This window comes from Emydura macquarii, unplaced genomic scaffold, assembly GCF_026122565.2.
Source record: "Emydura macquarii macquarii isolate MOO-44397 ecotype Brisbane River unplaced genomic scaffold, CSIRO-AGI_Emac_v2 contig_691, whole genome shotgun sequence".
Classification (NCBI taxonomy): Eukaryota; Metazoa; Chordata; order Testudines; family Chelidae; genus Emydura; species Emydura macquarii.
Window position 1 is genome coordinate 8,049,897 of NW_027130828.1, and position 12,074 is coordinate 8,061,970.

Here is a 12,074-nt window from a genome sequence, read left to right on the forward strand (position 1 = left end):
TCCTTCAAGGAGCTTTTCTGGTTGAGAGGTGAAAATCTGTCCAACAAATGTCAGCTGCTTTGGGGTTTCTGTCTGTTTCAGTCTGGGGAGAAAACTGGAAAAAATTGTAAAGAATATTCATGGCTCTTTCCTTTTTCAGGGCTGTGTTTAGAACAGTGTTGTGCCAGAGAGGGGCTCTTGCAGGCCAGCTCATGCTGAAGGCTGAGCAGAACTTAGCTTGAAATATCCTTCCCCGCCTCAACGAGGCAATACGCTGCCCCCAGTTACACTGGTATAAATCTACTTAAATCGGGGCTGCAGAATTCGGGCCATGCGGCATATAAAGCATCCAGGACAGATGTGAGATCAGGGCACGGGACAGCTTGCACGCACGCAGTGTGAGCTGGGTTCTGCTGTGGTCCAGTGTCTCACATACACTGTTTCTTCCATTTGCTTTGATATGGAACCGCTGAGAGTTCCTAGGCTCCATCTCACCCGTTTATCTGCAGAGACCTTAAAGTGAGGCAGAGACGCAAAGAACCAAATTCAGGATCTCATTTTCTCCAGTATAGATCCATAGAAGACAGTGGGGCTATGGGAGGTAGTATTGTCCAGTAGATAGTGCACTGGACCAGAACTCAGGAGACCTGGGCCCTGTTCCCAACTCTGCCACTGCCCTGCTGAGTGACGTTAGGCCAATTCACGGCACCGCTCTGTGCCTCAGTTTCCCCTCTGGGAAAATTAAGATAATGATATTTACCATCCTTTTAGAGTACTTTTGAGACCTTTGGATCCAAAGAACTCTATATATTCAACACAGCTCTGGATTTATACCAATGTTAACAGAGCTAAATATGGTTATACACAAAAGATTGAAACAAACAATACCCAACCTAAGTAAGGTCAGAACCTAGGATCTTCAGTACCTCAGCACAGACGAGCCAAAGTGGGAGCCGCCAACAGGCCAGCTAGTCGAGGCACACACCACACACTTCCCAAGTGCATCGCCGAAGCAGCGAGACATCAGACACTGCTGTGTGAGTCAGAGCCAATTACACCCCTGAGCGCTGATGTGCGTTCACATGCCCTGCCTGGTTAGGACTGCGCAGTGGTAAGTCTTTCTTGTAATGAGGGGGAGAGGTGAAAAATGTGCCCTTCCAGGGTTTGTGGTGCTCTGCCCTCGCTTCTCCTGCTTCCTGTCACCTAGTTACAGGCATCTTCTCCCAGAAACGACAGTCCAGTTCTGACGCTGGTTTGAGGAAGCAGCGTTGGAGGTTGACGCCTGGCTTGTGCCGCTCTTCGCAGCACAGCCCCTGGGCTTTGATGGTATCTGACAGTTGACGATAATGAGGGCGAAATGGAAGGAAATGCTGAGAAACTGTGGCAGAGAATTGCTTGGAAGTGTTCCTCTAACGAGTCTTGCTGTGCAGATTGGCCCGGTCTCTTGGAGGAGGTCAGGTGGCTCTGAGCTGGTGACACCTGTGTGGTGTTTGTGGCAGCTGCCCGGACAGGTGTGTGTGGTGAACACATTTGTATCCAGGGTGGGGGTGGAGACTGATTTTATTGCTGCCTGGCACCCAGCACGGTCTCTCTCTACCTGTGCAAAGGGAGTGTGAAATGCAACAACTCTCACGTACTCCTTTGGCCTGGCGCAAATGGCAGCACAACGTGTGGGGTGGTGAAGAATCTGTGCAGCTGCAGGTGACCACACCAGGTGCAAAGAAGAGGCCTGTGAAGCTCAGGATGTTTTCAGGCCTGAGTCAAATCCTCAGCTGATATAAATGGGCATTGAGTGGAGTGAAGCTACCCTGGTTTATACCAGGTCAGGATGTGAGCCAGAGTGTTCTGACTGGCACAGAGAGAATCCAAGGCAGTAAGCACTGAACTCACAGCATTTTGACTATTGCCTTTGAAAGAGGATCCCCAAGTTTCAGTGAGTTCTCCATTTTCCCTTATGAGGATGAGATTCCAGTGGCCAGACCATGTGCGAAGGAATTTGTTCAGATGATCTGGGGGCTGTAGCACAGGTTTATGAATTAGGAGGCCTGACTTCTATTCCTGGCTTTGTAACTAACTCACTACGTGACTTCGGGCATATTAGGCAGAAAGTTTAACCATCTCCACATGCTGCTGCGAGGCTTCGCCATCGTTGTACGGCCCTGCGTGATCCTCGAGGGGAAAGGCACGACCTAAATGCAAAGTGTTATCATTGCTCCTATTAGTCTATCTGGCATCAAACGCCTCCTTGAGGAGAACACAGAAGTTAGGTTCTCCCCTCCATCCTGTATGTAAAAGGCCCCACCTCAGGCCATTTGGGGAACTCTAAGGATCTGGGGGAATAAGCTGGTATTAAGAGGGCGGAGGGTCGGGAGCCGTGTGAGTGACCGGGCGTGGGGAATAGAATGCAACGTTCCCCGGCAGAGCTGTGGGTGAGTGGCTTGTGTGGCACCCATCCCTCTGGACCGGACAGTCAGCTGTGTGGGCCCTGGGACGCAGAGAACAATTCTGGTGCAATCTTCTCTGACCCCCTGCTCCCTTGGCCCTCCTGATCCCTTCCCTCACGTTCCCCTTCCCTGGCTTGCCCCTGGCACCCTACTCCTGGGGACTGGAAGCAGGGCCAACGTGGAGCCCTGATGCCAGCTCTGCACCAGCCAGGGAGGTAGCTGCATAGCTGTGCAGTGGGTGTTTTCAGCGGGCTGCCTTGTCTATTCAGACGGCAGGCTCTCCAGCTCTTTCGCTATGCGTACATGCAGCACCTAGCACAAGGGGGCTGTGATTTCAGCGGCAGGCTCCAGGGGCTGCGGTAATACAAGTAATAGCGTCCTCCCTTCTCCGTAAGGCCGCACAGCCCTCAAAGCACGGGCTGGGAGCTCGGCCGCTGACGGCCGCCTTCTCTTTGCCTTTCCAGGAGGTTTCACCACTCTCTCACCAGCAACAACCGCTGGATCCGGGAGCGAAGCCACGAGTCGTATGCCAAGAACTACTCGGTCGTCTTCCCCTATGACGAGCCGCTGGCTGGGCGCGACATGAGGAAAGACCCCCTGCATGAGGTGGGTGCCCAGCCCCCCTGGGAAATGCTGGCTCGAGGGCATGGGGGAGCAAGACAGCAAGTCGCCGCTGGTGTCCACGTGAAATCTAAGCGAGGCTTGTCCCTGAACACGGGCCCGCTCGCCAGACCTTGATGGGCGGGCCGGCTCTTCAGGAACCACCGAGCAATGCAAAAGGCTCAACTCGCCGCCTCCTTCTGGCTCCGAGAGCGACAGCTTGGAGGCAGGGGCGAAACCCAGGGATCTGATCCATTGCTGGTGTGAACGGGCACAGCTCCTTGGAAATCAAGGGTGCTGTGCCCAAATGTGGCAGCGGCGACTGGGCCTTGGGGTCTCCTGCATGGCGAGTGCAAAGCAGTGTCATGGGGCCGCGGCATCCTGTAGTGCCTCAATGTGCCGCAGGTCTCTTGCTTCCACCACGGGAGCATTTCTTACCCGTGGGTGAATCCCTGTGCGATGGGTCTCTTTAAAAAGCGGCCCGTGCTCTTCCTGGCTGTTTTGCCAGCCTGGCTGAGTGACGCCTGGGGACTGCAGTGTGGGTGGATGGCACTTGCAAGCAGACGGCACTGTATTAATAGCCGAATAGCGGCATGCCGCTTTGCGGAGCTCTGTTACCAAGCTGTCACTCAGAAATCCTAGGCCGGCATGACCGGAGAAAAAAATCTTTACCTTGAAAGCTTTCGATGGCAGGAGACCTCAGGAAGATGGTTTCTAAGAGGGAAGCTCAAAAGCGGCCACTGAGTTAGTCTCTCTGTTCTGTCCCATTCCTTGTATGAGGCTGATGTTGGACTGTTCCTGGAGATCCTTACCAGGCAGGGATGAGGGGGGTTGAGGAGAAGGGATAAAGGAGCTTAAAAATGTGGAGACGGACATTTAAATAGCGAGAACTCTCCTGGGATCGCACCGGGTCCCTGCCTCCTCGGAAAAGGTTTTGCAGATGCTCTTGGCAGCTGGTTGCTCTTTGGTGCTTAATTCTCTTTTGTTTTCTGGAAGGGAGTGCTGTCTGAGTGGTCAGATTCAGGATCACTGGCTGCTCGTCCTGCCTGTGCTGCTGACTGCTGTGTCCTCTTCAACCAGTCCCTTCAGGCCAAAATTTTCAAATTTGAGGTCCTAAAAAAGAATCCTGATTTTTCAAAGGTGCTTTGCACACACAACACCCGTGATTACCGTTGTTTAGCACCACCCAAGCCACCTGCTTGCAGGCTGACTCAGCAGCCAAAGGTCCAGGTTCTGGGCTCTTTTAGACTGCTATAAATCTGAAGTGACTCCATTTACCTTTGCACCCATGTGAACGAGATCAGAATCAGAAACCAAGTTTCCTGAGCCAGTTTCAGCTTGTTGTTAATTCCGATCCCCTCATTTGCCCCCACTGTAGTGCAGAGCCTTGAGCAGTGATACAGAAATTCTCTCTCTCACACAAACACACACACTCTCCACTCTGCTGTCAAGAGCTCAGTTGTTTTCTGTCACTGAGAATGCAATTTTGTTTTAATAGCATGTTTAATAAGTGATGCCCATTTGACTGACAGACTGGTATTTATACACTAAGCTCCAAAACATGTGTGTTTTATAAATAGACGTGAATCATTTCTAAAATATTCAACAATAAATGTTCTTTTTGAATATAAACACAAAACAAAAATCTCCTGATGGTTCACCTAATTACTGTCAGTAGAGACATTTTGGTGGGAGGAGGGAAGCAGGAAAGAAACGAAAAAGAGGGCATATAAATATTTAATAATATTAGTTTTACTATTTTAGAAATTTATGTTGAGGAAAGTCTGGCCTTTGTGCTTATCACCAGTCAATTACTAATCAACACAAGATAACCCAAACTTTGGCATGGGGAGCCTGGGGAACTCCTTGCTACAAGGTATTATTATATTATTACTTGACGGTGGTTAGGCTGTTGGTGAGCAGAGATCACTGCCCATTATCCTGACCAATACTGTCTCATTGTTTCCTTTCCTTATACTCTGCCTATCTGTCTGTATCCTTCTGTTGTCTTTTGTCTGGTATTTAGATTGCAAACTCCAGGAGGCAGGAGAACTGTCTTTTGGTTCTGTGTTTGTATAGCACCTAGCACAATGGGGTCCAGGACCATGACTGGGGCTGCTAGACACTACAGTGATGATAATAACAACAATTAAGGCAAATAACTTAGTAGGGTTCAAAAAAGAATTTGCCTTTTATGGGGATGTTCAGGGTTTCCACAGTGATAGTAGCTAGGATAAAAATGTATAAGGAATATCAGCTGTCCTACCTTTAGATTCATATTATGGATTCCAGGGCTGGAAGAGCTCATTGTGACCATCTAGTCTGTCCTCCTCTATAACACAGGTCGTAGAGCTTCCCTCGAATAATTCCTAGAGCAGATCTTTTAGAAACACATCCCATCCCGCTGTAAACATTGTCAGTGATGGAGAATCCACCATGACCCTCGGTAAATTGTTCCAATGGTGAATTACTCTGACAGTTAAAAATGTACGCCTCATTTCCAGTCTGAGTTTGTCTAGCTTCAACTGCCAGCCATTGGATTATGTTATGCCTTTCTCTGCTGGATTAAAGAGCCTGTAATTAAATATTTGTTTCCCCACGTAGGTGCTTATAGATTGTCATCAAGTCACCCCTTAACCTTCTCTTTGTTGAGCTAAATAGCTCCTTGAGCCTGTCACTGAAAGGCAGGTTTTCTAATCCTTTAATCATTCTCGTGGTTCTTCACTGAACTGGCTCCAGTTTATCAACATCCTTCTTGCAATGTGGACACCTGATCCGGACATCGTATTCCATCAGTGGTCGTGCCATGTGCCAAAAACAGAGGCAAAACAACCTCGCTGCTCCTACTCAAGATTCTCCTGTTTATGCATCCCAGGATCGCATTAGCCCTTTTGGCTATTGCGTTGCACTGAGACTCGTGTTCAGCTGATTACCCACCACAACCCCCCGATCTTTTCCAGAGTCCCTGCTTCCCAGGATAGAGCTCCCCATCCGGTAAGTATGGCCGACATTCTTTGTTCCTAGATATATCCACTGACATTTAGCTGTACCAAAGCACATATTGTACGCGTTTACAACACAATAATTGTCTGGGTGTGGGAAGAAACTTCATTCCCCCCAGCTACGCAAACACCTGAGTCCCTTCCCCTCTTCCCCCTGCCCAGTAATTAAATAAATAAAACCCTGTATTGGCCATTGCTGTAAGAAGGAGTAGACAGAGTTAATCCCAAACCCCACTTCCTACAATCCCATTCCCTATTATAATAATCCAAAGCCTGTCTGCACCAATGACTAGATTTTAAGGCTGGAAGGGACCTGAACTCCTGCATGACACAAGCCCGAGAATCTCATCCAGGTCCGATAGGTCTGCTCACTGTTGTTGTTTATTCGCTAGCTCGTTAGAAGCATTTATCGATGAACCCCACTATTCTTTCCCCTTTGATTCTTCCCAGTGCGTGGTTTAAAGAGGCTGAAATTCATCCATGTGCAGAGGGTCAGCAGAACACTAGTGCATTGCTGATGTGCAGCTGAATTCCTTGTGCTGGTTGCCTGCACAGACTGATTTTTTTGTGAGACTACTATCTTCTGTTCCTTCTCTTTCTTTCATCTCCTGCTGTCAGAGCAGCCCTGATCTAATTAATGCTGATAAAACCAGAATGTCTGGGAAGGGTTCCCCTGGGGCGGTTTCCACAAATGCTTTCCTGGTGTGTCTGGTGCTTCACAGGGCAGTGAAAGTGCAGGTTACGCCGTGCAGATTCCACTGAGATAAGCCACCATTGCAAACTGACAGCTTGGACTGGCTCAGTGACTAGTGGGGTTGAGACAGATGGCCAGTGTATATGACTGAGCATTTGGGGGAAAGGCAGTCTGGAGTGGGATCAGAGGGGATGGAGCAGGGAAAGCAGGAACATGGGGGGCATCCCACCTGCCGACTTGGTTTTGCCCTGATGTGGGAGCACCGCGGTTTTCTAGCTGTCTGTATTTCTACACTATTGATTTCTCGAACCCTCAGCACACAGAGAAGGATAAATAGCTCCCAGCATCGAAATGCCAGGTCTGGAAAGCAGGTAGAACAGTCTGGCTGCTTGGTCAGATGTCCTACACTCCTCCCCAGGGCCTGACTTCATCACAGCAGATGAGTGCCAAGGTCCCAGGATATCTGGACATTGGTTGGCTAGTAAAAGCTCCTGTCGCACCAATAGCTCAATGGCTGCTTTCTGCAAGTCCTTTTCCGTGGCATTACAGTCACACCAGTGCTAATACGAAGCCTGTGAATGCGAAGAACAACAATTCTCAGCACTTCTATTGTGCTTTTCATTTTCCAAGTGTTCTCCAGCTGTCCAAATCTCCACCCCTTCTTCCGGGTGGCAGGTAAATATTTCTATACCTGCTTTTCAAGCAGGGGCACCCTGAAGGGCTCCTGGCTTGCCCAGCCCCACAGAGGGAGGGAATGGGACAATGCTAGGATTCGAACTCAGGAGAGCCTTGCTCCCTGCTCTTTGCTCAGACCACCTGTCTCAGATCACAAAGAGAGTCTGGTGGGGTGGTGCCACCTGGCATTGCTGCGTGGCTGACCTGGCTGCCATGCCAGGGTTGATCTCGGTGTCAGTTCGCTGAGGCACACGCTCCGGGGATGGTAATAGGGCAAAGCCTCTGTCGCCTGCCCCAGTCTGGTAAGATATTAGGCACCATGTTAGATCTTTACTCGAGTTCTTGCTCTACAGAGAGTTGAGATTTGGGGGCTGGTGTGTGATCCAGTTTGCTCTGATCTCGAGGGGGGCCTGCCTGTCCTGTGCTGCTCTGTTTGGACTGCTCAGGGGGTGCAAAGTGAGTGGAAACCTCCCCCCAGTGCCCTGCTAGAGATCCCCCGGGCTAGAGGAGTACTTAGCAGTTGTAGGGCTAGGAAAGCTGGCTCTCGTTCTCTGCTGCCCCCAGTGCAGGGCAGGGGGGAAAGTTCTCAGAGCAGAGAGGAGTGGGCAGGGGGAGTGGCCAAAGTGCAATGTGCTCCAGCTGGCACACAGGGCCCTAGTTGAGCCGGTGCTAGTTTGAGAGCACCCTTTAGGCTGCTCTAACCTGCACCAGAGCTGCAGAATGGAACCAGGGAGCCAAAGCCATCTTCCAGACAAATCCCCTGCTCGGCTGTAGCCAGGGCAATCTGGTGCAGTAAAGAATACAGCCTGGAAAGTGACCAGGGAGGATGAGGCCAGCTGGACCAGGTGTCAATGCCCAGGTGTTTCTAACGCACAGCTTTTTATGCCCCACCTGCATAGGAGCTTCTCAAGCAAGGCTGCGTGTTCCAGGAGAGGCATGGCTGGGAGAGACCTGGCTGGTTTAATCCGCGGGGCCCAGCTCCGGTAAGCACAGCAGTGTTTCTCATGCTATAGCAATGGGGTAAAGCCAGGGAGACCGGCCAGTAACACAGGGAGGCCTGTGATGGGAATGGAAGAGCATTGTTTGGTTTGTGTGTGTATGGGTGCGCGCGCCTGCAATGGGCATCTTCTGCGTGAAATGCTCCAACATCAGAACCTCAAATCTGAACCCTTTCATTGGTGAAGAGGGAACATCTGGAACACACATCTGCAGGCAGTTCCAATGCTGCAATGGGCTGTTTTCCAGCTGTGCTTTGAATAGGGCTTAAATCTCATCAGAAGAGCTTGCAAACCCAGCTCCTGGTTCAGCCCCCTCAACTCTTTCCCTAATATTTCACTGTCGGCTATTTTTCTCCATTGTCCTTCTCTCCTCCCCCTCTTTGTTTCAGGTTTTGGATTACGACTATTATGGTGCTTATGACCGAAAGCCCCATGACACCTACCTCTATAACCAGCTGCTAGGGGATGAATACACCTTTGATTTCCCACCTCATCACAACATTGTGAGTAGAAAGTGTCTGCCAGTCAATGGGCTCCTCCTCTGAACCGTCCTGCTCTGTAATTCTATCGTGGGACAGCAAAAGGCCAACTGAGCCGCTTCTCGTGTGCTTGTTGGGCTGTAAGGAATTGGGTGGAGGCGCTGTGTCTTGTTTTGTGTTCGGTCAGGCACCAAGGATAACTGCAATGCTGTAGAAAATGCTTAATAAGACTCAACTTTTCAGGCTGGAATTGACTCCAGTTCCCTGGGTTCAGTTGTAGCTGGGCCTTGGGCTGGGCAAAGGGGGTGAATTTCAACTCCTCGGTGCATTGTGAAAATGTAGCAGAATGTCGTGTTGGGTCCAGGTGCACAGTGCATGACTTTCTAGGCACTTACAGCCAGGTTATTTCTAAGCCGTCGTTTTTCAACCACGTCCAAACCATTTCCTCTTTGAGAGATGAGTCTGCAGCCGGAAGGGGAGTTTTGAAAAGAACTCTTTCTTGAGATTTCCAAGCAGCATTAGGGGAGAGCAGAACCATCGATCTTAAAACCATATGCACATACCATGTAGACTGGGGAGGGCTTAGATCAATGGGACCTGGAGCCAAACCATTGTGGCTGTGGTTTAGCAAAACCCAACTGGTGAGGTTTGGAAAAACCGAAACGATCCCTGCTTTCCCCATCTTTACTGAAAAATGCCTCAAAGCATGAGAAATACCTTCATTATGTGCTTGGAGCCTCAAAATAAACGAATGGCTGAATGGAATTTTATTGTTGCTTTCCTGAATGAAGGAGGTGCTTTTGGGTTGAGAACAAGCTTGGGAAGGACTCAAATTTCTTTTCCTAGCAAGTTTATAAACTCCCCAAAACAGGCACTTGAAAATGGAGTCTTCCTGCAAACTGCTGTGAGTCATTGCTGCAACGCTGTGAAATGAGGGATCCCCAGTGCAGTTGGGAGATGAATTCTAGCGGGAAATAAAAACAAATTTGACAAGATGACACCAGCTCAAAGACAAGTTATTGATGTGAGAAGCAGGATACAAGAGGAGTGCGGGAGGGGGGTATATTGTTATCCGGGTTGCTGCATTTGAATATCTGGTTTTAAAGGAACATTTAACAATACTACAGAAAGCTCAGGCACGAGTCATGTGCCTTTTTTTGTTTGTTTGTTTCTTTCGCCTTGTTACATAAATGGGTTTAATTTGTTTTTTGTGGCGTGAGAAGAAGAGGGCGCAGCTTCACCTGTGTGTGCTTTAATTTTTAGATAAAAAACGAATGCTTAACCTGCAGAAATGCACTGGCTGTCTTTGACATGTCTTATTTTGGCAAATTCTACCTGGCCGGTCCTGAAGCAAGGAAGGCAGCTGACTGGCTGTTTACTGCTGATGTTAGCAAGTCACCAGGTACCGCTTCAACCTTGTTATTTCAGCTACAAAATGCCAGTTTTATTGATGTTTCTGCTGAGCTTGGTACAAAAAACCTACCCTGTAAAATTATATATTTGATCAAAACATACATTGTTTGACCTGAACTGTCAGTTTTTAAATTATTGCTTTCACTAGCGATGTTAGAAAGCAGCTGAGAGTGAAGGTTTTCCCTGCCCTTTCTTGCAGCCCCCTTTACACTGGTATAAACACAGTGACTTCTGAATCAGGTGCAGCTGAGGTTAGAATCTGACCTTCAGAATCCAGTTAAAATTCACTGCTGGGCAAATGCACTCACTGGAATAAGCAGTCGTGACACCTAGTGGACAACTAGGCTATTGTCAGCAGGGAGTGTGCTGCTAATCCGAGTGGAAGAACGATGCATTTGGGACTGAATCTGTTCTCTCTTGCCCCAGTGTAAACTGAATGCCTGAAGTCACTCAAACAGTGCTGATGAGAGGAGGAAATCAGCCCCATTCAGCTGTAATTCCTTGTTCAAATGCAGTTCACCTTTGAAGATGACCTATTGATGGATTCAGGGCCAGATCCTCAGATGGCATAAACTGGCATGGCTAGGTGGACTTCACTGGATCTGACCCTTCATTGGTGCATTTCTTTTTACTCTCTAATTTGGAGCAAAACGACTAATGTCATTTGCTAATCTTCCAGGCACTTGCTTTCCTTTGGAAGTCTTGATTCTAGTGGCTTCCCACCTAGTTCGTTGTTTGCTTTAGACTTGTTCTAGTTTGGCTAGTTCTTTGGTAGCTGAAGGGGCTGTGAATTAGCTCATTAACCTTTTAATTTCCAGAGAGATGGCTTCAAAGCCCAGTCTTTAGCACAAGGGAAAATTTAGTTGCTTAGGCCTCCTTTTTGGTCCCTTTTGTCTTCATCAAGCAATTCAATGTGATTAGCGATCTCTGCTCAGGGGAGGCCTAACTCCTGAATAACAGAGAGGGCTGCATATCAAGATCAAGTGCAGTGCAGGGGGTGTGTGTGTCTGATTGAGCTGGGATGATGAGGTACAGTCAGTGGCTGCATGGGGACAGATGAGTGATTAGAAGGGCTCAAACGCCTGGTTAGATTTTTCAGACGTATTTGCTAAAATGTAATTGAAGGTTTTGTTCCCAGTGCATGTCTCTTTCCTCTGGTTTCTAGGAGTGACCGTTTACACATGCATGTTAAACAAACGTGGCGGTGTTGAGAGTGATCTGACCGTCAGTCAAATCAGCCCTGGGACCCAGGTCTCTTCACTGACCCCAGCATTTGAAGGTAAAAGCACTGAGTGTTTAAAAACGGAGACGTGCTCTCTTGCTTGCTGTAGATGTAAAAGTTCTCCTGGCAAATATTAGGGCTGATGGGCCGTTTCAGCTCAGTTAAAATTCCCTCTGCAGCTTCAAGTGCAATTTAGCATTCTTCTTCACTTCCTGTCCCAAACTCTTGCGTAGCAGTGCTGTGCTCTGTTAAGCAGCTGCCACATCCTCCCCAAAGGGACACGTCCTCAGCTGCTGTACGTTCTCCTGGCTTCCTTGATGTCAATGCTGGAAACTGTCCTCACACCTTTGAAGTCAATAATTGACACCAGCTGTGGACCTGCCCCTAGCTGCCTTGCTGCTTTGCTCTCGCTTTGCTGCAGTGCCCAGCTTTCTGTCAAACCCGCACCCACCTAGACCACTGGGGTGGATTTCCTGCCCTTCTTGACAGTTGTGATCCAGGGCTGAGTCCCCTCAGGCTGCCTGCAGGCTAGGGAGAGTCACAAATGCATTTGGCTGCAGGCCCTCGG

General features: G+C 49.0%; 1 protein-coding gene across 1 annotated transcript in view; it reads left to right on the forward strand.

Moving 5' to 3' along the window:
• The window catches only part of SARDH (sarcosine dehydrogenase), an 83,553-nt gene that overhangs the window by 31,545 nt on the left and 39,934 nt on the right, over positions 1 to 12,074 (forward strand). The window contains exons 11-15 of the mRNA XM_067541604.1: positions 2,888 to 3,029; positions 8,294 to 8,377; positions 8,782 to 8,895; positions 10,135 to 10,273; positions 11,450 to 11,563. Coding sequence (XP_067397705.1) covers positions 2,888 to 3,029; positions 8,294 to 8,377; positions 8,782 to 8,895; positions 10,135 to 10,273; positions 11,450 to 11,563 — 593 coding nt within the window. The remainder of the gene's footprint in view (positions 1 to 2,887; positions 3,030 to 8,293; positions 8,378 to 8,781; positions 8,896 to 10,134; positions 10,274 to 11,449; positions 11,564 to 12,074) is intronic.